Below are 24,666 nucleotides of genomic sequence, written 5' to 3'. Positions count from 1 at the left end.
TTTCGCTTTCCCTGCCTTATTATCAGGGCTGGACTAAGAACAGGGCTTTTGGCGCTCAGGGTTCCAGTCCAATCCTTCCTGGCAGGGAAGGAGGAAGCAGCTTCCTCTCCCTTCCCCAGCTGCAGACAAATTGCTGCGAGCACCAGGAAGTTCTATCCCAGTGCTGCCCTATCCTGGAAGCTCCACCCCCACAGTTCTCATTGGCTGTAAATTTCAGCCAATGGGAGCTGTGGAGGTGGTGCTTGCAGGCAAATATGAGGTAGTTCAGGGAGAACGGAGCCACTCATCCCTCCCTGCCAGGAGCTGCCCCAGGTAAGCACCCTGCACCCAAATGCCCAGCCCTGAGATGCCTCCTGTATCGTGCAATTTACTCTGGCCCTGATTCTAAATCTTCCCTTTTCTCTCTGCTAGGTACAATCACTGCACTGTACCACACTTCTGAAGAGCTCTGAAGGTGGGCACACAGTTAACGTAACTATCGAGACTTAGATCGCACCCAAACTACATTTTGGAGAAAGCTAACAAAAAGCCTGATGTCCATGAGCACCCCTTGCACAGCTGTGTGTGTGTGTGTGTGTATATACAAGAATCATTTAAGAAATGTGTTCTTAACCATACTAGAAAATAAAACTCTATGGCTACATCTACACTAGCCCACTACGTCAAAGTAGCCTATTTCGAAGTAAGAACATCAAAATAGACTACTTTGACGCATATTGTCTACACGTCCTCCAGGGCTGGTGCCGTTGACGTTCAACGTCGAAGTAGTGACGGGGAATGTCAAAAGGAGCCACCCTGGAAGGAAATGCGGTGCGTCCACACACACAAGCGCGCCCTGTCGAGATAAAGGGCCAGGAAAGCCAGCGGACCGGGTCATAGTCTGGACTAGCCCTTCCAGATCAACAGCAAGCCGCTCCTTTAAAGGGCCCCTCCCAGACACACCCGGCCTGCACAGCACGAGGTCTGCAGAGCAGTAGCCACTCTCTCGCAGACCAAGTCACAGCAGATATGGACACCCAGAAGCAGCAGCAGGAAGAAAAGACCCTCCAGGTAGTCATCCAGGCGGCAAGCGCCCTGCTAGATGCTGCCTGGGAGGCCGCCCAGTGGTTCCTGCCAGAGAAGCCCTCCCCAGAGGCAGAGGGGGGCGCCCCTGACCACCGGGCTGCCCTCTTCTTCCCCTGCCTCTGGAGCTACCCCACCAGCTTTGAGTGGTGGGAGCAGCGCGTCACGCAGGAGTGGGACGATGACGTGGCTGCAGAACTTCCACGTGCGCCTGCAGACCTTTCTTGAGCTCTGCCCGTGGCTCACCCCCGCACTGAGGCGCCACGACACTCGGATGTGGCGCGCCCTCCCTGTCAAGAGGAGGGTCACAATAGCCATCTGGAAGCTGGCCACTCCAGATAGCTATCGCTCCATAGGACACCAGTTTGGAGTGGGAAAGGCCACGGTCGGGGCCATCTTCATGGAGGTAAGGAGGCCCAGGCATGCACCCACTGGGGGGCGGGGTGTGGGGCTGCGGGGGGAGCGGCCAGGCGCCAGGGAGGGAGAGGCTGGGCAGGGAGGGGTGCCAGGAAGGCAGGGGCTGGGTGGGGGTGTACCCAGGGAGGTGCCCAGGAGGTAGGCCTGGGGGAAGGGCCCTGGGGCACCCTGCACAGCCTCATGGGCACCTGTGTTCCCTCCCCACAGGTGGTCCGTGCACTTAATGCCATGCTGCTCCATAGGGCATCCGACTTGGGGACCTGGACGCAGCTGTCGCCGGATTCACCTCCATGGGGTTCCCGAACTGCTTTGGGGTCCTGGATGGGACCCACATCCCCTTCCGCACCCCGGACCACTGCGGAGAAAGATACATAAACTGCAGGGGCTACCACTCCGTGGTCCTGCAGGCCATGGTGGACAGTCAAGTCCGCTTCCAGGACGTGTTCATGGGCTGGCCCAGCTACACACACGATGCCCGTGTTTTTAGGAACTCGTGCCTGTGCCACTGGCTGGAGGCGGGGACCTACATCCCCCAGAGGGATGCGCACCACCGTGCCCCTCTGCCTCATGGCAGACGCGGCCTACACCCTCCAACCCGGGCTCATGCGCCCGTACACCAGCCACCTCAACGCCAGCCAGGAGCGGTTCAACGCCCGCCTGAACCACGCCCGCCAGGTGGTGGAGAGGACATTTGGCCATCTGAAGGGCTGCTGGTGGTGCCTCCTTGCCCAACTGGATGTCAGCCTCCAAAATATACCCCAGGTTGTGGGGGTGTGCTGCACACTCCACAACATCGTCGAGAGCAAGGGGGAGGTTTTTGTCCAGGGGTGGGCGGTCGATGCCAGCACGGGCTTCCCCCAGCCAGATGTCGCACCCAGCCACCAGGCCCACCATGAGGGAGTACGGGTCTGTGAGGCCCTGCGGGCCCACTTCGATCACAGAGACCCCTGAGCACCTCCCTGGCCTTCCCCAGAAGACCCCCCCCCCCACACACACACAGCCTGCACACTGCCCCCAACACCTGCACGCCACCTCGCCCAACAAGCACACGCCTCCAGCTTTTTTTTTTTTTTTTCCCCTCAAAAAACAAACCTTTTTTTTCCCCGAAAACTGCTAACTTGTTTTGTGCACAACAGAAACTGCAACCAATATACAAAAAGGGGGACAACTATATACATGAGGGACAACTATATACATGGGGGCCCGGCGGACGGCTCGGCCATTGGCCCATCAGTCTGGGGTGGGCGTAAGGGGCGCAACCCCTGGCAGGTACAGCTCGCAACACCCCCCTCTCCGGTGTCCGCGGTCCCTGGCGTGGCCGGCTGGGAGGACCGGCAAGTACGGCCGGGATGCCTCTACCGGCCGGTCTTCAGCCCCAGTGGGCTCTGTGGAGCTTGCAGGCAGCGAGGCGGGTGGGGCAGCAGGTGGCAAGGCCAGTGGGGCCTCGGGTGGAGTGGCAGGGAGGGCAGCCCAGGGGACAGCGGGGGGTGGGAGCTGGGCGACATCCTCCCGGATCGACCCGGCTATGTCCTGGAACACCCTCATGAAGTCCTCCCACGCCACCCAGCGCCAGGTGGACTCCTCCCTGTTGAAGCAGAGTCTCTCCTTCGCCACCTCCATCTGCCCCCGGAGCGCTGCCAGGAGCTGGGGGTCACAAGGGCCATCCCCAGAGTCCGGCGGTGGCAGGACTGTCCCACTGCCCTTGAGGTGTCTCCAGGTGCTGGCAATGGCTGACCACCAGCGGGCTGTCGGGGACAACGGAGGGTGCCTGGCTGCCTGGGGCGTCAGATGCTGCAGCTGCAGAGAGGGAGGGGAAGGCTGTTAGCACAGTGCCCTGGCCTGTGGCCCGTTTCCCCCCCCGCACACCTCTTTGGATGCTGGGTCTCTGTCCCCATCGGTGGGTGTGATGTCCCTGTTGGCTGTCCTCATAGCATTGTCCCCCCACCCCCACGGTTAAGGCACAGTGTTGCCCATGGGTGTGGGTGCTGATGGCCGTGCCGCCGTCCTGGGACCATGCTGTGGCTGGGTGGTTGTGGATTGGGGTCCACTGGGGGTGTGTGAGGCTCCCAGTCGGTCTGGTGCCCCCGCCCTGTGGCCCATGGGTGTGTGCTCTGTGGGGTACGTACCTGACTGTCCATTGCCGCGGTCGGGGGAAGCCTGGTGGGCAGATGCCCGGCTGGTGCTCTGGGAGAGGGGTTGATGAGGAGCCCCCACTCCTCGCTGCTGGACCCTCCTCCGCTGTCCCAAGGCGGGGGGGCTCCTCAGGTGGGCCCTGGGGTGCGGGGCTGGCCTCCGGGCCAGACTCCGGCTCAGAGGCCTGCTGAGGCTTGTCGGCCATGGTGTCAAGGGTGGCCGGGGGGGGGGTGTGTGTCCCAGGGGCCCAGGATGGCCCTGAGCTCCCTGTAATAGGGGTAAGCGGCGGGGGCGGCCCCAGACCGTCTAGCCAAGTCCCAGGCCCGGGCATTCCCCCACCGCAACTCCTTCACCTTACTCCAGACGTGATCCGGAGTGCGCGCAGGGTGACCCCAGGCGGCCAGGCCCTCAGCCAGTCATGCAAACGCTTCTGCCTTCCGCCGCTTGCTCCCCATCACGTGGAGCACCTCCTCTTCACCCCAGAGCCCCAGCAGGTCTTGGAGCTTGGCCTCCGACCAGGAGGGGCCCCAACACTTTTTGGCCCTGCACTTGGCTGCTGGGGATGCCTGGGTCCCCCCAGGAAGGGAGCCCTGGGGGTACTTGGGGGGTTGGCTCGAGGCCATGGGTGGTGGGTAGATGGGTCGGGGCCTCTGGAAAGCATGCAGGGCTAGCACCTGCGTGTGCTGCTGCCTGCACGTTCTCAGCTTCCTGCCACAGGAAATCCGGGTCCAAGGTGCTTTAAAGGCTGCTGTGTGTGGGGACCATAGAGCCCCGCAGGGGCTGGACAGAGCATCTGAACCCTTCAGCTGATGGCAGCCATTGAGGACCCTGCTATTTCCAAGTAGCGGGACGCGGATCGTCTACAGACACCATACTTCGACATTCAACATCAAAGTAGGGCGCTATTCCCATCTTTGGATGGGAATAGCGATTTTGACGTCTCGCCGCCTAACGTCGCGCTGGCTACTTCGAAGTAGCTGGCTAGTGTAGACGCACCCCATAATACTTTACCCAGTGCTGGAAAAGAATACCTGTGCATCCGTAGCTAGAACTAGGGGTGCTTAGGCCATTGCCACAACCCCTGGCTTGATGTGGTTTCCATCACACACAGGATTTACTGTGTGGTTCTGTGACTCTTAGCAACCCCCCTGTTCCAGCACTCATGGGGATATTTAAACAAAACATGCTTGTCTATGTTATCAGCAACCACATTTAAACATGGTGAGGCAAAGGCACTGTGTACCAGCAAAGAAAAAACAGTTTGGTAACAAAGATAAGGGCAAATCCAGGCCTGGGCCGAAAATTCCTCTCTTAAGACTGTTCAGCCAGCCTTGCAGCTGTTCTGCTTTTTAACAGCCGTTCCCGTATGCTTTATGTCAAGACAGTGTAATAAATCATAGAAACAAGGCGTCCAGTGGCGCCTTAAAGGCTAACAAACTTATTAGGGTATAACCTTTCGTGACAGCCTTGTTGTATTTGCTGAAACAGACTAACACAACCACACCTCTGAAACCTATAGTAAATCATGTGCCTTAGTGCATCAGCAGGGCCCAGTAGCTCTTTCACAGCATGATCACCTCCTGCTGTCCAGTGTGATACAAGGAAGTGCCAACAATCTTATGTTTTGTTAGAAAGACTAAACCCCACTTTATTCACCTAATGAATAATTAATCAGTTTTTATGAGGCCTATTTTGCATGAGGCCTATTTAAATACTTATTTAAGATTTTAACAGCTGCGAAGCCATGTACTGTTGTTCTTATGCCTGCTGAGTCAATTGTGCATGGTAAGACAGCTTGTTTATAGATCCATTTATTCAGACAGATTATCGGACTGAAAAAAAAAAGCACTCCTGCAGACAAGTGAAAACAAAGAAGTAACTTCAACAATAACTTTAAAGACAGGATGTTTGCCTGTTCCTATGTTACTGGAGTCTATGCCAGAATACGCTATTACCAGCCCACACAGCCACAAAAAGGTACAAATAATGTGAACAGTTTCATGAACCCAGCACTGAACAATTTTATAAGAGAGCACTGACCAGAAGAGCTAAAATGGGACAAAAACGAAAACGGTGCATGGGAAAGAAATGAAGCAATTCAAAAATGCTTTGTGCTTGTTGTAGTTAATCTTAAATTGTTATCCTGATTAATAAAAATGGGGGAAGTTATAAAATATCCCTTCCCCCAAGAATCCAATCCAATCCTGCTCTGATTGAAGCTTAACGACAATGCACTTCCATGCAAGCAGACACACTCATGAACATTTGTAACAGACTGACGTTTAAGTAGCTGGGCATGGAAATTAATCTTCCCGGCTTGCACAGGGCTAAACAGAAATAAGGAAAGCCCTTTGCGAAGCTATATTTAGGAACTTACTAAATAAACAGCTTTAAAAAGCCCCTCCACAGCCTTTCTTTAGAAAAACATTCACTAAAAAATGCTTTTGACATTTCCTATGCCGCTTCTGCCTTTTATCATACCTATAATGTCATGTAAACATAATCAGCACTTGGAGTGAAGAATTCCATGAGTGGAAAGAACACTTAAATACCTTCAACTGAACATACATATTTTACCCTAATGAAGGCATGGTTTGTTTGCTTCTGCCAGATGAGAGCAACTGCCTTTTGTTCCACAAGCAATTTTAAAACAATTTGTCTCGTCTGTGTAAATTCAAACCAGCCGCACAGACAGAACCTTTTTTTAAAAAAAGGTAGAATTTACAGTGGTCCCAGGCTAGAGAACAGGCCATTCCCCCTGCCCTCCAAGTCAGCTTTCCCAGGCTGGGTGGGAGAAAAGAGGAATCCACACACATCCACACAGGACCACTATGGGGCGTGCTTGCGAGTGCGTAACATTTGTTTCGACCAAGGCTCTCACCCGGGAATCTGTGTGGCATGCATTTCAAGTGGGCTTTGCCAGAAAAATTACAATGTGAAAGAGAAGTCCGAAGAGGAGCTTCCCAGATATTATTACTTAGTCTTTTTACATTTCAACAACATGTATTGTACTAGTGACTGTGAAAGCCTAAAGATTACCCAGGAACTCAAAGTCACTACCTACCAGCAAATATTCAACTTGAAGGAGTTTTTTTTTTTTTTTAATATTAAAGTATAGAGCAATATTCTTTCTGAAAGGGCTGAAAAGTTTACTGCTGAACTGCATGTTGCTGTGGATAGACTTCTGCTTTCAAGACTGAGCTCTCTAATCAATGAAATTCCAATAGAGTTACTATCAGGAAAGCAGGACTTCCCTTTCACCATTTCTTTGTGTTTCTGCTACCCTGCAAAGCACAACAACTTCAAACTTTTTACTTACCAGAAACGGAGCGCACACCCACGTGAACGTAGACACTGCTGCAAGGTAAGCAGACTTCTTAAGCACTTTCAGCTCTTCCTGTCTGATCCCTAATACTTTCTCTTTAAAGGCTAATTCCCAAGCATAAAGTTTCAGCACTTTAATCCCATTGAGAATTTCATTCATCAGTTTAATTCTGTTGTCTTTGCTCTTCATATGGGCTACCTAAAATCCCATTACAAGGAAACAAGTCATTAGCATATCACAACACTTGGCAAGTCTACAAAGCCATTTGAATAAACCAATTTAGCCCATACAAATTTCTTCGCTGGACATTTTGTGATGGTGAAGTATACTTAATTATCACAGGAAATGTCCCCTTACAAAGGCAAGCGAGCAACGGAAGTGCCACTTTACCAAAACACAGAGAATTGCAGAATTAAACATTTTAACTAATTAGGAGGATTTTGAGGAGAGGCAAAACACAATTTGACAAAATAAAGATGTAGACAAATCTGTAGAACTCAGGACCTTGTAGCAGTGAAATGAGCACAGCATCTGTTCGTTAAAAAGGAGTTTGTTACTCAAAGTTCCTTCTACCTATGTGCTGAGGTAAATGTAACATTAGCAGCCCTTCAAAGTGAATAGTGGGACAAAAACAAACTTGTTTCAACACTAAGCTTGTAAGTTTATGGAGGGGATGGTATTATGGGATTGTTTAGAGGCATGTAGCCCCTTGACAACAGCTTTTAGCAAATATCTCCAACGGTTAGAGAAGCAACACTAGATAGGAAGGCATGGACACCTCTACTGATATGCAAAACCCGCAGTTATGCAGGGCACCGTGATATCTGGAGCACCAAAGTGTCCCAAAATTTCATGGTGTCTTAGCAGTTGCTGCTCCAGCTCTGTTCTTTCCCATATCTGGCATCCGAAAGGAATTTCTCTCCATGTCACATTGGCAGGTTTTCCACCTACCTCTGCAGTGGGAGGCACAGGTTGTTTGCTGGTTTGAGCAGTTGCTCTCAACCAAGGCTATATGTACCCCAGAGACAAGCAGACATCTTCCAGGTGGTACATGAACTCATCTAGATATTTGCCAAGTCTTATAAACAGGCTAAATACAAATCATTAGGGAAGTCAGTGCAAACTAAAATTTGTTTATACTGCGCTACATAATGTACGCTGAACTGTAAGCACAATATTTACAGTCCAATTGATTTTATAATTATATGGGAAAAATGAGAAAGTTAATTTTCCAGGAATAGTGGCACTTTTGTATTTTATGTCCAATTTTATAAGCAAGTAGATTTTAAGTGAGGCAAAACTTAGGGTACACAAATAGGACAACCATATATCTCTGTCCCAAATACCAAACAGGGAGATATGGGGGGCAGCTCCTCCCAGCTCCACCAAGCCCCAGGCAACCAGGAAGGAGGCAGCAGCCACTGGCGTTCCCACACGTTGACAAGCCACGGGGAAAATGCTGCACTCCCCTTCCTTCCTCGAGCCCCGGAGACACAGCAGCCTAGGGCTCTCCAGCCAGAAGCTGCTAGAGCAAAAGGTCAGTGTGGGGACTGGAGAGGGGCCCCAAATATGGGACAATTAGGCCCTTTTAAAAAAATAAGTAGGGACGCCAAATACAGGACTGTCCCACCAAATAAGGGACGGATGGTCACCAAATACAACTGAGACTCCTGAAAGGGGTACAGTAGTCTGGAAAGGTTGGCAGCCACTGACCTAGAGTAAATGGTGAATTCTCAGTAGTTGACGTTTTTAAATCTTAAGAACTTCAGTAAATCAGGTGTTACGGGGCCATTACAAGAGTGAATGGGTGATGTTCTGTGGCCTGTGATGTACAGGAGATCAGACTAGACCATCTTGATGGTCCCTACTGGCCTTAATATAGTCTATGAGTTTATGGACAAAAGAGGGTTCAAAAAAGTATTTGTATTTAATCCTTGGCCACGCCACAAACTTTTTCATTCTGTTCTTACATCTGTTGGCTTTGAGCCAACAAGTGATATGTCTGGCAGCCAGCAGCAGAAACAGAGCTACCTTCTTTTCTTTTTACTTAACTTCTGAACGTATTTCACCCCAAGACACCATGAAGCTACATTTCTACATACACTTCAGAAGTCTCCTTCCTCCTAGAGGCCATTCCAAATGAAAGGAAAGAACCTTTGAAAAGATGTATAGTTCTAGGCAGAGATGAAATGTTATTCAGCAGAAAACAGTTAAGGGATTAGTTGCCTATCACACTTGTGCCTTTTTTATAAGTACAAAATATAGATAAATTGTCTTAGTTAGAAAAGACATCTTTCAATAGGTATAATATCTACCTACTATTCCTCAAAGGAACATTGGGAATCTTATCAGCAGAATAGGGCACTTTAAGAGTTTAAGATGAATATACCATGCAAGTGCAAAATTCAAAGGAGTTTCACTTTATTTGGGTGGCAAGAAGGTTATATGAATCAATACAACGATTCCAATTACAGGTTAACATTTACTCACAGTAACCAGACTGTGATACCTGGGAAGTCAGAGCTATTTTTTACTCTGGGCTTAAAATATTCAAACTACAGATCACATCAAAAAAATAGCCATAATCAAATGGATTTGTATTTTTTTGACCTGATAAGTATGGAAACCAAAACTGAAAATCAAGGAATTGATCGTCTAAAGTGTGTTAATACACTGACATTAACATAAGAGTAGTAGTGAGTGAAATGGAATGCTCATAAGCTTAAACTTGGGATGCTTATAGGTGTCTCAAATACAGTAACATTCTACTAGTAATATTCAGTAATATTTTATCAGTAATATTCTATTACTGAATAGCAACACTGCAACATTTATAGCAAAATTAACTCATCACCAGATGAGTATCTTAAAAATCCTCTTCTAGTAACAGATATAATTGCCTATCACAAATCTGTGTCAAGCATAGATGCTCGAATTAAGGGTGTTCGGCGTGCTACTAAACCCCTTGGATTACATTCATTTCCACTATACACAGGATTTGCAGTTTGCTGCAATGGCTCTCAGCATCCTCACTATACAAACTTATTTTTGTAACAAAATAGGTTTATCAGTAAGGCAAATGACTTCTGGATGAAAGTGTGATTTTAGAAGTAAAGGCACATCCAACACTGAGGATGACAGACATCTATGCATAGAAAAATAACAGCCACACAGTGACAAAGAGAAAAAAAACTCTCTCAACTCAGGCTATCCTGGAAATGTGAATATTTCACACATAAAATGGACGATCACTTACTAAGCATTCAGCCAAGTTCTCATTCCATGTCTGAGACTCATCAGTTAAAAGCCAATTTAAACACTTAACAGCATGCATTTTATTCATCATTTTAGGCACTTTGAGCTGGGACAATTCCTTACCCCTGTACTGTAAACACTGCATTTCGTACGTGACTTAAAAAACACACACACACACGCACTGCAACACAACAGTGCAGGACACTAGTCCATTTTTATTTTGGAAGTGTTTCCGCATTAGCTTTGTTAGTCCCTGGTGAGAAGGCCACTGTCAGGCAACACTCACCCATTTTAAAAACCACACTGGCACACAGCACAAGAATTTGAATAGTTAGCGTAAACTTTCATGAATGAGTCACACAGAACAGTCTAATAGTAATATGCCTTAAAGCATACATACATACAAACATTAAGCGTTGTACCTGATACGTCTTTGTCTTCATTGCCATCACAGCATTTACTGGAACCAAAAGGATCATGACTGCCACACCAGCTAGGACAGAAGGACCTAAATTCTAAGGGGGCAGGAGGAGAATTTATACACAAGTTTAGAAAATGTTAACATACACCATTCAAGAACCGATAGCAAGGCATTCTACGCAAACTCCATTTATACTTTTAAATTTTTCTGCATTTTTTCCCCTCTTCCCTCCTTCCTTTTTTGACTAAGGATATCTGCAGATAAATATGATCTTCACAGACAAAATGTAAGCACAGTCCCCATTTGCCTCCCAATATTTTGGGGGAGGTGCTATTCTTTCAAAGCGGAATAGAGAGCCATGAATTTCAATGTGTGCGCCATGAAAACTGTCCAAATGTGCCGTGAAATTTCTTCAATTTCCCCCCTTGGTGGCTCTTGGCAGAGCAGATGTGAGGGGAAATGCTGACCCTGAAAGAGCCTAATCGTGCTGGGAGCCAGCTGAAATGCTGTTTCCCTGCCCAAATGGAATGGCAGGGAGCCTGCCCCCACTCCCTGCTGTGACAAGGAGGGGGCTGGAGGAAGGATGGGAGCCTGCTGAAACTGGGATACAGTTTAAATGCCATGTCCCAGCTCCAGTGGACTAGCAGGAAGGGGAGCCTGGTCTCTGGACTCGCTCCCCCACCTCCCGAGTAACCGAACAGCTCAGCGGTTACTTGATTGCTCAACATCCCATTTGATCCCTGTTTAGCTTGTTGCATGCACTGCTATACTGCAAACTCCTCTAAGTCTGTAACCATAGTAAATGTAAGCAATTCTCTCATCCAGTCCCTGTGTATTAAATGTGTGTGCTGTCATTAACCCTCCCTTTACTCATCTGTCTTGGAACTCCCAGCTTGGCAATCCTTTCACGTGCCATGTGAGTTTGGCCTTCCTTTGCTTCCAGAACCTCAGTTAACTATTGGGTCTTTTCCACCCCTCTGTTGCTTGGCGGAAAAGTGGGCAGGTGAAGGATCTCTTTGTTTGATTCATCATCCCAGCAGCATCAAGCTGAGGTAACGCCTGCGGTTTCTAGTTCGGGCACTTATAAGGCGAGCTGCCCCCAGTTCTGCCTACAGGCAGGACCGTAGAAACTCATCTCCCTGTATCAGCGGTTCCCAACTGTTTCAGTAACATGACACGCTTCAGTGAGACAAGCACACTCACTTTTTTCAACTGCATGACATAATTACCTGCCACAATAAATACAATGCTAATACAACTTGCAGAGGTGCAGACCAAATCATGTTTATATACGTAGTCAAGTCCATGAACCTCTGAGCATCCACAGACATTAGATTAACAATCTCCCCGACTGTAGAGGTCTTTCTTGCAGAATTTGTGATAACCAATGCCTGTGTGCAGACAAGAGAGGAAGACATTAATTGAATCCAGTATACGCAACAGCTACACAATTTACCTTTATTTCATACTGCAGCATATAAAGCTAATTCTGGAGTTTAATTTGTGAACACAAGCACTTTGTCTCCAGCAAACAGTGTTGCTTTTTTCCTTGCACGTCAAAAAAGGCACTAAAACTGTGAATTAAGTACACGATCAGGAATAAATTAGAGTTAAAAACAAACAAGTTGGCTTTGTTTCAAGCATATTTGTTTTCAGCGCAAAGGGGTTGCATGCTCTCTTCTTGCCATGTGTTTTCCTGCTTCACCCCCTGCAGAAGCAGCTAACCCTAAACCTATTTTAAATAATTCCATATTGCTTCAGGCTGAGGTGGTACAGATGGTACCTGCCCAATTGTTAATAAACCTTTCCCTTTACACGGATGTCTTGTTCCTGTGTAGGGGGAAATTTAATACCCATTCCAAAGATGTGAAACAGTTTGGGGGAAGGGTTGGTAAGTGATCAAACCAACTTCCTAACTGAAAACATCTTTAATTTACAGCTGCAGGGTGAAGGAGGTCTCTTATATTCTGTTTGCCAATCAATATCTGTGTGGGCAGAGAGTTCCAACTTGTTCAGCCTCATCACTAAGATTTTATTCCAGCTTCACCCCAGTTTTCACAGGTGCCACTTCTTTGGTAGTGATGTAACATTTCAAACATGCATACCTTGCGATAGACTGCACCAATGACAGCTGTTTTAAGTCTCATTCCAGTAACAAAGCAAATATGGAAGTACTGGTGGAGGATAAGAGTCTGCAGACAAGCACATGCAAACAGAAGCCCTGTGTACAGATAGCCTTGCCAGTTTGGGGCATCTTTATCATTCACAAAGTTAATTAACAACCTGCAGAAAGAGGATGTGGTGAGGTTACACACAGTCAGAACTTATCAAATTTCTACACGTTGGCTACATTAATGGATCACATGAAATCCCAAAACACGCATCAAACTGGTGAACGCAAACACTCGGGAATACTAGGACCATCATGTGGCATGCGTCAAGTCAGATGATTTTTACTTCGTAAATAAGAAGTCCCCCCAATTGCCCCATCCTTTGCCCTCCTATCCCACTGGCATGTGTCACATTCTCACGTCTCCCTCCCTATAATCTGGCAGAACGAATTCACGCTCTCTGACTTGCCACTTCTAATACAGGTCTCAGTGTTACTGACAGAAGCGATCACTAATAAGGCACATGGCTACCTCAGAAGAGGAATGTACTGCGTAGGCTCTGCACAGACTCAAAATTCCTACCACAGGATTGTTTCATCACTGTCTAGACTAAAAGGTACAGTAAGCTCTCAATTTACAGACTAATAGGGGAAAAAAGGTGTCCGTTAATGCCAAAAGTCCATTAAATCCGAACAGTTACACCGCATGACGATGCACTGACCTTCCCAGCCCATCACTCACTGCTGTCCTCTGCCCTGCCCCCACTCGCTATCCCCACTCCTGCCCCATTCTTCCCCTCACACCTCCCTCTCCCTTTCTCAAGTACTGGTGGCAAGGCCTGGCTCCCTCCACCTCCCACAGTGCTCAGCACACGCTGCACTGCGGCTCCTCCGGCACCGAGCCGCCTGTGCAAAGGGAGAATGTGGCTGCTGCCCCCAGCCTGCCAGCTGGCTCTGACATCGCGGCGGCTGCTCAGCACCATTGCAGACAGCGGCGGCTGGGCGCCGAGGCGCTCCACACACACAGGGCCACGGAAGGAGGGCTCCCGCACCCTGCTGCAGCCCCCTAAGCCGCTCCAGTGGCTCCTCCAGCCCTGGCGGCTCTGGTGATTTGCCATAATTTATTTAGAGGGAGGGGGCTGGTGGGCAGCATTCATTATTTCCCAAGTCCATTAAATCAGGGTCCGTTAAATCAAGGGTTTACTGTACATCACTTCCATTTAGTGTCCCACTTCTTCCCTCACATTGTACCAGCAAATTTTTTCCCCTCACCCTTCCACTGCTTCAGCTACAGACTCTAAGGGTTACTTTTCCCTTCTGGAGCCTTCTCCGTGATCCCATGAAAGGTCACAGATTAACATTAGCTTAGGTGAAGCAAAATTGCCTGCTGCATCTGAACTTCCCTTGTCTGACTGTCCTAGTGCTAGGAAGGGAATTCTCAAAGCATCAGTAGTGAACTGGAATGCCAGATCCCCAGTTGGAAACCCGTGAATTAAAATTATTTGCATGCAAACTCTAGAGCAAAAGGAAGCACCTTATTAACTATGGCAACTAAAAGAAGAGTAGCCCAATGATAATAGCAAGAACTAATACCAGTGAATCAAAGAGATTTATCTAGGTATGTTGTATGAACAGAAAATCTGAAGAAAACATTAACGGAAGTCTTACTTTAAGATTTCTGGGCCGCTAAACATCATAAGATCATGAAGGGCTTTAAAGAGAAAGCTCATGAGGAAATATGGTCCAAAGGTTTTATACAACACAATCAACAGAGAAGGTTCAGAGTTCCTTTGAGATGGTTTTACAATCAAAGCTTCAACTTCTTCTGTCACGTCCCCAGCTGAATTGGCTGATTTCATTTGCTTTTTGGGTGAATATACCACTTTTATGGGTGGCCTGCAACAACAACCAACAACAAAGAAACTTTTTTAAATTGTTGTGCTTCTGAACTGCACTGACGACCTTCATTCATTTTAGATCGTTACTTCTGTAAAGTTGAACATAAGAATGCAGAGTCTTAAAATGAGACATCCACGTAACCAAGTGATAAGTATGAGGATTTTTGTCCCCTGGTTAGGTTGCATGTGTTTCCTGATGCCCTGTAGTTTCACCAGGTAGGTGCCTCAGTTTCCCAAGCACAGCATCAAGTGTACAGCGGCAATGAGCATTTCAGTGTGATGGCTTCTCACACAGACAATCGGGAGGTCATCTTGGTAACCTACGCTACCAGGTGACACTTTCTTCCTCAGAAAACAGGACAGAAGAGAGGCCTAGATGGTTTGAACTGAAACTGGGCAGTTGGAGGGGGAGGCACTCTCATCTAGGCGGAGAGAGAGGAAGGAGGGCCAGAGCCCTGGCTCCGGGATCCCCTCTGGCTCCCTCCCCACAACATGGATTGTACTGACTGCTTCGCTTTCTCTGCTGACAAATCTGTTGTGCACTGTGTCCCTTCGGACTCATAACCCTTCTGTTCTACCTACTGAAGGAGAGTCACATCTGACCGTGGCTGGGGATGCAGGGCCTGGTGACCCTCCCACACACACTCTGTGACAACATCTGCTCCAGCTGCCATGAAAAACTAGCTTGCAGTGCAGCAGAGTACGTACCCTACATACCTGAACCCCAGGGCACATACCCTACACAGGCTCTTCATTTGCCCAAGTCATGCCTCCTAAGTCTACACTTTACTTTTAGCAGCACAGTGACCTGCTGCTGGAGCCTTTCCCACTCATTGGGTGACTCCAGCAGTGGGGAAAGGCACTTGGAAGGGAGACAGCAGGGAAAGGCTCCAGAAGCTCCCCACAGGGAGCATGGAACTATTTGTCAGGGACTACGTCTACACGTGAAGCCTACATTGAAATAGCTTATTTCGATGTAGCAACATCGAAATAGGCTATTTCGATGAATAACGTCTACACGTCCTCCAGGGCTGGCAACGTCGATGTTCAACTTCGACGTTGCGCGGCACCACATCGAAATAGGCGCTGTGAGGGAACGTCTACATGCCAAAGTAGCACACATCGAAATAAGGGTGCCAGGCACAGCTGCAGACAGGGTCACAGGGCGGACTCAACAGCAAGCCACTCCTTTAAAGGGCCCCTCCCAGACACAGTTGCACTAAACAACACAAAATACACAGAGCTGACAACTGGTTGCAGACCCTGTGCCTGCAGCATGGATCCCCAGCTGCCGCAGCAGCAGCCAGAAGCCCTGGGCTAAGGGCTGCTGCCCACGGTGACCATAGAGCCCCGCAGGGGCTCGAGAGAGAGCATCTCTCAACCCCTCAGCTGATGGTCGCCATGGCGGACCCTGCTATTTCGAAGTTGCGGGACGCGCAACGACTACACGGTCCCTACTTCGACGTTGAACGTCGAAGTAGGGCGCTATTCCTATCCCCTCATGGGGTTAGCGACTTCAACGTCTCGCTGCCTAACGTCGAAGTTAGTGCCACTACTTCGAAGTAGCGTGCACGTGTAGACACGGCTAGTGTGTGTTTACAGGGGGCTTTAGACAATCACCACCTACACAGTCATCATGATATTTGCCAGGAGTCCTTTCAGTAGCTCTAAGTGTTCCTGCATCAGAGACACAAGTTTTCCAGTCCCTTTTGGGACTGGTAACCCAGGCTTTCACGACATTATGGAGGGATGTGTTTTATAAGACACTAGCCTTTCGTCAACTGAGCAGCATTTCAGAAACCTAGCTTTTTTTCATACTACTACTGTCCCTAAAAGCACACTGTATAGCTATGGAATACACAGTTAGGTGTACAATTAAAGTGAGTTGCCAATTCAAACAGCAAACATGGAGTTTATTGCTACTTCTGGAGAACCCACATATTGCAGTCAAGATAAATGTCCCTCTCTGATAGACATGGTATAAATGGAGTTCATAGATAAGTCCTTGCTCTTAAGAGTTTACAACCCAAGAAAGATATCAGAGAGATAGCCATGTTAGTCTGTATCTTCGAGAACAACAAGCAGTCTTGTGGCACTTTACAGACTAACAGATTTTGGAGCATAAGCTTTCATGGGCAAAGACCTGCTTTATCACATGCATGGAGGGGGCATTCCACAGGGGTATTCAAAGAGTGGAATCCCAGTAAAAGGGAGGGCCAGAGCTGACAAGGTTTATTCAGCAGGGTTGAAAGGCCCATTATCAGTATTATGTATCAAAAGAGGAAAAAATCTCTCCTCTTTTGATACATACTACTGATAACGGGCCATTCCCACCTTGCTGAATAGGCCTTGTCAGCTCTGGCCCTCCCTTTTACTGGGACCCCACTCTTTAAATACATCTATAGAACACCGCCCCCTCCACTCACGCATCTGATGAAGCAGGTCTTTGCCCATGAAAGCTTATGCTCCAAAATATCTGTTAGTCTATAAGGTGCCATGGGACTTCTTGTTGTAATCCAAGGAAAAGTTACAATAAACCATCCCTAATGAGCAGAACAAGAGTACTGCTAAACCCATGCATGTGGTGTATGCCAAATTGCACTTTCTGGTATTTAAGAACAGGCTGTACTTAAAACTGTGTTTCTGCGTATACTGGTGTTTCTCAACTTTTTTTTTTCTTTTTTAAATAAGGTACCCCCAGAATTCTCTCACATATGCACTAGTTGAGAAACATGGTTCTAAGGTAATCTGAGGCTTAGTAACAAGCGCCATTCAACCTTTCCAGATTACTATACCCTTTTTAGGAATCAGATTGTTTTGCATACCACCACATTACCCCTCACTTAAAAAATCCCCACAAAAATATCACAGAAGATTACTACTGAAAACTTGCTGACTTTCTAGCATTTATTACCAAATAAATGAATTGGAATGGAAATATTGTACTTACATTTCAAAGTAAGGCATATGAAGTGGCAGAAACAAGTCACTGTCTGAATGAACTTTTAGATTTTACTGACTTTACTAGTGATTTTTATGTAGCCTGCTTGTAAAACTAGGCAAAATATCTAGATGAGTGGACGTACCCCCTTAAAGGCCTCAGTGTATCTCCAAGGGTAGACGTACCCCTGGCTGAGAGAAACTGCTACATACTATAGGTGCTAGAACCCCCTGGCTTGAAGTGGTTCCCGTTCTTTACGGTTTGGTTCAATGGCTCTCAGCTCTCCTACTGTACAAACTGTTCTGGCACCCCTGCTACACACCTAACTAAATGGACAGTAACGGGAAGTCAGTGTGTTACAATGGCGTAAGCATGAGAAAAACTGGCAGACATAATGAACACTGGTTGAAAATGATACAGAATACAGTAAGGTTGCAACATTTGCGAATGCCACATTCCTGGGGCTCCAGGCAAGGAGCACCGGCAGCTGCCACTTCCCTGGGGCCCCCAAATTTGTGAAAATCAACATTCACGAGGGCTCTGAACATGGAACCCTTGTGAATGTTGCAACCCTATTGTTCTGCAAACTCTGTAACCCATCTGCAAGTCTAGAAACATTATAAATTTAATAGAAACAAAGAAGACTTCTTGTTTCAGTGTATAGACATCTAAAGATAAATCCTGAGGTCCACAGTAAGTCCTTAATCAAGAAAAAATTTTAACAAGGTTACTGGGATTTGTTGAATAAGAGTCAGATAATCTTAGATCCACTAGTATCCCAAAGGCCTTAATGGACAAGTGGATTCATTAGGACCTTTACGATATTTGACTGACAAGGACTTCTGGAACATATTAATAAAATATTTCCCTCACAAGTGGAATTAACAGATTGTATAAAAGCATGCTGGCATTATCTGTGACCAAGCAGTTGTATTTCACTAGTATTTCTCAGTGTTAAGAGCTTATTTCACACATAAATAAAACATTTCCATTTTCTATTCAGTTTTCTGGACGTAAATGGAAAAAATCAAGAAGAGCTTCCTGAATAAAATGGATCTTGGCCAATTCCATCCAAATTTCGGATTTATATTAGCTATTGCTTTGCCTTAACAACTGCTGGCATAACGGAACTTACTTCCTTCTACGTGCACATTCCTTCGCCCAATACTTAGCCAAGCCTTGCACTACCACCTCAGATGTGTCCTCTTTGTTTAACGACCACAAGTCTTTAGCTTCCAATGGCTGCCGATATCCCCGAATCATCAACCTATATAGAAAAGAATTGGTATAATCATCCTCTAGAGAGGTCCAGAGCAAGTTATGGAGTTAGATGCATAGGACATAGCACAGAGAACTCTGTAGCTGTCCCCAAAAAATACATCCAGCTGAGAGGCAAGATACACTAATTTATTTAATAATACACAAAATAATTGGGATAAGTAGTAACAGTGCTTAATGATACTGCAGCGAGAATTAAAGAAGCTGAATGAAATTCCCACTTGGAACTAGGGACACAATTAAAACTCATTTTACAATATGAACAATTGTTTGGTTGGTTTTTTTAAGCCTTCATTTTACATCTTACCTTTACCTAAGAACCTAAGAACATGCTGAGACACTGGGCTAACTCCCGATTAAGAAATAAGTTACCATCTGCTCAATCACCTATAATACTTTAAGGCAGTGGCCACACTAGCCCCTCCTTTCGGTAATGTGACATGTCAGACTGTGCTAATGAAGCACTGCCATGACTATGCAATGCCTCATTAGCGTAACGGCAGCCACACATTCTCTGAAACTGCTGGTTTCAAAAATGCAGCCGTCCACGTAGCTGGGGGGCCTTTCGAAATGGCCCCCCTGACTTCAAAAGCCCCTTCTTCCCAAAACAAGATGAGAAGAAGAGGCTTTCAAAATCAGGGGGTCATTTCAAAAGGCCCCCAGCTACACGGGCAGAATGCATTTAGAAACTAGCAGTTTCTCAGTACATGTGGATACCATTATGCTAATGAGGCACTGCATAGTCATGGTAGCACCTCATAAGCATATTCCAAAGTGCCACATTACAATGGCCCTTCCAAAAGGAGGTGTTACTGTGGCCATGGCCAGAGTGTTTATATATTCCTTAGTGCTCTCCTATCCAAATAGTGATATCGTTTGGCTTGAGACAACTGCTTTCATCACAATACAAAGAGCCAAAGCTAAAGATAAATAAAACAAAACAACTACAGATGACCAAAAAGGGATGTAAAATCCCATTTAACTGGTTAAACCCTAGGCTAATCTTCTGGCTACTTGGCTAACTGGTTAACCATTAATATCACTAAACCAGAAGAATTTTTTTTTTTATTTTTTTATTTTTTTTAGAAGTAGGTCAGTCTATTGGCTTTGGAAAAATATAATCTTCCAAAAGTCAAAATGATTCAAGGGTAAATTTGTTTCCACTCCACCACTAAAAATTAATCAACATTAAAATACATCATTTAATGATATGTTTATGAGGATACACATGCAATATCAGCTGAATTCAAGATTGAAGAGACTGGTCATTAGAAAATAATACAAGTAATTATTCACCTGTCAGTCTAACCGTGCAGCTAAACAATCTTGCCTACTAAACAACTGAAAAAATCTCTACAGCTCATGAGAGTCTTGATTACCTTCTGACAGCACAACAAGAAGCTGACACTTGATTGGTGCATTATATAATGACTTACTCTCTTACCCTGTGATCCACCAGAATGTAATTTTGGAAAGGAATGAAGCACTAGACTCTGGGCAGGGATTCTAAAGTGAAGGAGAGAGAAAGATGTCAGTCATGTAAATAAAACCTATCAAAGCAATTAAACCCATTCCTTTTCTCCCTACGAAATTTACAACTTTATTGTAAAACACCTCGTCAGTACCACTAACCCAAACACCCTTCCTCAAACACGTCATTCTTCACCAGTACAGCACAGCATCCAGGATGCCAATGGTTTATTAAAATGAAATACAAACAGGATTACTCCTGCTCAGTGATGCTGGCTAATGCAAAACACACTCACACAATATAAAGAAGTTACACAAGCTTTACAGCACAGGCACCTACCTCTAGACAACCCAGCAGAAGCTTACGTTTTATTTCTCAGTAGCTAGCAGAAGATATGCTACCTAATGCTTAGATCGGGGTCAGCAACCTTTCCAAGGCAGAGTGCCAAAATCTGAACTTGATGTATGGTCCACATGCTGGTTATATATTTTGAAGTCATTAATAGTCCCACTTAGACCAGCTTAATTAAGAAATAAAGATGCAGAGCTTGACCGTGCAGGTAGTGGTTGGTAGCGTTAGCTGCTCTTTTGTTAATCCACAGGTAGCATGGCTTTGAGCAAGCTCCCAGCTGCATGGGGGAGGATGGGTGGAGGTGGGCTCCTGTCTTGTGTGCCAATGAAAAATCAACTCCCATACCACTCTTGGCACCTGTGCTGGGGGGATGGGAATTGCTGACCCCTGGATTAGATAGTCTGGTGATGTAGCTGAGCTACCCTGGACAGATTGAAGCATTTCACATTGGTATCTAACCACCACAGTTCAATCTAAAAAACACCCCACACACTTTAAAAAATAAGGCAAATTTAATTGAAACAAGGAGCAAATGTGTGTCTAACACACATTTTGGCAAGGGATGCCAAAAACTGATTGTCACAGAGACTGTAAAACATTTATCAAGGAGGCATACAGCACCAGCTAACAGGACAGAAAACTGAAGTCTCTCCGCCCTCTAAGAGCAAATGGCTAGTTCAGCCTGTGTGGTTATTTAATTTTTGGCTGAGACTATCCACATGGAGGGTTTCTCTCAGTGCCACTTGTGATGGTACTGTGTTGATGTGTTCCGAAACCCATCAACTGCCTTCAGACTAGACCGTCACTGGAGTGTTGTCTGTTCTCATCTTTCACACACACATATACAGAGGGCCCTCGAGTAGCTAGCTGACTTTCACTACAGCTAGGAAACCAAAAATGGCTGGCATATTAGAATGAGAAACAAATGAACACAGTTTTCAGCCCAAGCCTGAGGAATGAAAGATGGCAATTGGTCAGAGAAAACTAAGTCACACACAAACAAAATTTCTAGTATACCACACATGCAAATTTCAAATAGAAATACTGCAGTTGGAGTTATGCTATTCTCCACCCTATGATTCATCACAAAGTCAGTGCCAGATTCCTGGTTTGTGTTTTCTGTTGGCTTATATGAAGTGTAACATTAGCTGTTGCCAGTTTTAAAAATATCAGCGATTGGATTAAAACCATCAGCACATCAAAAATGCAGTCTGCCACTCCTTTGGCAAATGTAACCAATAACCACAATGCAATATATTACAAAATTGAGCAGCTCATGCACTTTCACCTACAAAATCACTGCACCATTACACAAAGTGAAACTACAAAATTAATTTTTTTTCAGGTTTAACCTCTGTCTCATGTTTGTTTCACTCAATTTTCCCATTAAACTATATTCTAAAAAAGTGTTCTAACAAAGTAGAATGAAACAGATCTATAGCAAACCCCCAACTTTTACATGTGGTTGACTGGGCATGCAACCTATGCATGTTGAATTTCACACAAGTCGGGGAGCTGGGAAACTGACAAGCGCTGCTTCACTGGTCAGTTTTCTGGCTCCCGGGACTGGTAGGGAGCTCTGAACCAGGCAGCAGCCTGGCTCCTGGCTCCCCTCCTTGCGGGAAGCCAGGATACTGGACAGTGAAGCAGCGCTTGTCAGTTTCCTGGCTCCTGGGACTGGTGGGGAGCTGCAAACCAGGTAGCCTCGCTCTCAGCTCCCGGGACTGGTGGCAAACCACAAACCAGGGGGCAGCTTGGCTCCCAGCTCCCCTCCTTGTGGGGGCCGGGCAACTGACCAGCCCTGCTGCACTGGTCAGTTTCCCACCTCCTGGGACTGGCAGGGAGCCACAAATCAGGCTGTCACCTGGTTCCAACCTCCCAGAGGAGAGGAGAGGAGAGGAGCCACCTGGTTCCCAGCTCCCCACTACTCATGATTTTGACTCGCGTTATTATTACTAATGCACAAGTCGAATTTGCGTAAAAAGGGGTTTTACTGTATATTTCTTCTTCCCTTCAAATGACTGAGCAATTGACTTTTTTGCCAGGGAGAGAGGGAGGGAATAAACTACTGATGTTAAAGAAAAAAATTAATCCTGTTAAGAAGTACACAGACAAATATACAATAGCACATTTATGTAGAAAACAACAACATTTGGAGGAGGGATAAGGAACTCAACAGTTCCCAAGTTTTCAACATTTCTAGCACTTTACCCCATCAAAAACAATGCTACTTGCAAACAATTTAGGCACTCTGCCTTCCTGGAAAAAAAACAGTTTCAAAATGATACAAAGCAGCATATGGAAAGTCTTAGATTTTCTCTTTGTATCTCTACAATCCACTTATAAGTGGAAGTTCTGCTTCAGATGACTAACAAGGCCTCCTGGGCTATGCCTATGCTTATTGGGAATGTTGATGGCTGCTACGCAATTTTAAGTATGCCAATTGCATACCTAAAATCAATTTTGCAGCCATTGACATTGTTCCCTGTCCTCACTGCAGAAGGTCAACAGAAACGCTCTTCCTGCCGACATTCCTTAGTCCTTGCAACTCGCAAGGAGTCCCAGCTTCGACACAGATCACAAAACAGAGCCCTGGAAGATCAAATCTAAAGTCTGATCTTCTGTAACTAGAGACCACCAAGCTCTGCTGTCACATGCTGAACTCAGTTTGCAGAGGAAAGTCTACTAAAGAGAAGTTACTCACTTGTAGTAACGATGGTTCTTCGAGATGTGTCCCCGTGGGTGCTCCACAGTAGGTGTCGGGCTCGCCCAGCGCCGCAGATCAGAATTCTTCTAGCAGTTTCCACTGGATCGCGCATGCGCCGATGCGCGCCGCTCCCTTGCGCGCCCTCAGTCATGAGAGCAATCTGGTCCCCGCCAGTTCCTTGACCAACCGCCCCAAATGCTCCTGAAAAACACCAGACAGAGAGCCGAAGCAGGGAGGATGGGCGGGTAGTGGAGCACCCACAGGGACACATCTCGAAGAACCATCGTTACTACAAGTGAGTAACTTCTCTTTCTTCTTCGAGCGGTCCCCGTGGGTGCTCCACAGTAGGTGACTACCCAGCAGTAACCCCAAATAAGAAGGTGGGTACTCGATTCATGTGCAGCTTGCCCCCGAGAGGACTGCTGTCGACAGACGGGTATCCTCATCGAACACCCGATGCAGGGCGTAATGCTTGGCGAAGGTGTCGTAGGATGACCAAGTCGCCGTTCTGCAAATGTCTTTCAGCGCGATTCCCTTGAAGAAGGCCATTGACGCTGCCACCGCTCTAGCGGAGTGAGCCCTGGGCGGGGCTAGCAAGGGGGTCTTTCGAAGCTCGTAGCACAGTTTTATACAGGACACAATGTGCTTCGAAATTCTCTGGGAAGAGAGGCCTTCCCCTTTCGACCTGGGAGCGAGAGACATCAGAAGCCTGTCCGTTTTCCAGAAGGGCTTAGCTCTGTCTATGTAAAAGGCCAACGCCCTCCTCACATCTAGGAGATGCAGACGCGCCTCCTTGCTGGAGCTGTGAGGCTTCGGGTAAAACAAGGGTAATACTATTGGTTCGTTAATGTGGAACTCCGGGGAAACTTTCGGAACAAAGGCTGGGTGTAACCGTAAGATCACCGCCTCCTTTGAGGATACCGTGCAGGGCGGCGTTGCCATCACTGCTGCGAGCTCGCTCACCCTGCGGGCTGACGTAATCGCAAGAAGGAAGGTCGTTTTCATGGTAATTAGTCAGAGGGGTACTGTGACTAATGGTTTGAAGGGTGGTCCCGATAGCGTGTGGAGTACCAAGTCCAAACTCCACGATGGTGGTAGTGGTTTTTGAGGAGGGTACAGGTTTACCAGCCCCTTCAAGAACCTTGTGACGATAGGATGGGCGAATATGGTGGGCCCTTCCTCTTTGTGCTGAAAAGCCGACATAGCTGCAAGGTGGACCTTTAGCGAGGATAGAGAGAGCCCGTCTCGTTTGAGGTCCAGCAGGTATTCTAGAATTACAGTTATAGGAACGTCAAGA

General features: G+C 46.8%; 1 protein-coding gene across 3 annotated transcripts in view; it reads right to left on the bottom strand.

The window, feature by feature from the left end:
- The window catches only part of ABCC1 (ATP binding cassette subfamily C member 1 (ABCC1 blood group)), a 108,827-nt gene that overhangs the window by 30,273 nt on the left and 53,888 nt on the right, over positions 1 to 24,666 (bottom strand). For all 3 annotated transcript variants that reach the window (XM_075011051.1, XM_075011050.1, XM_075011052.1), the window contains exons 6-12: positions 20,285 to 20,346; positions 18,698 to 18,829; positions 14,392 to 14,619; positions 12,719 to 12,896; positions 11,843 to 12,004; positions 10,615 to 10,707; positions 6,932 to 7,135 (exon numbers count right to left, since the gene is read on the bottom strand). In XM_075011051.1, the coding sequence (XP_074867152.1) occupies positions 6,932 to 7,135; positions 10,615 to 10,707; positions 11,843 to 12,004; positions 12,719 to 12,896; positions 14,392 to 14,619; positions 18,698 to 18,829; positions 20,285 to 20,346 (1,059 nt within the window). The remainder of the gene's footprint in view (positions 1 to 6,931; positions 7,136 to 10,614; positions 10,708 to 11,842; positions 12,005 to 12,718; positions 12,897 to 14,391; positions 14,620 to 18,697; positions 18,830 to 20,284; positions 20,347 to 24,666) is intronic.

Source organism: Carettochelys insculpta, chromosome 16, assembly GCF_033958435.1.
Source record: "Carettochelys insculpta isolate YL-2023 chromosome 16, ASM3395843v1, whole genome shotgun sequence".
Lineage (NCBI taxonomy): Eukaryota > Metazoa > Chordata > Testudines > Carettochelyidae > Carettochelys > Carettochelys insculpta.
The sequence above is the reverse complement of the archived record's forward strand: the minus strand, read 5'-3'. Positions and strand labels throughout refer to the sequence as shown.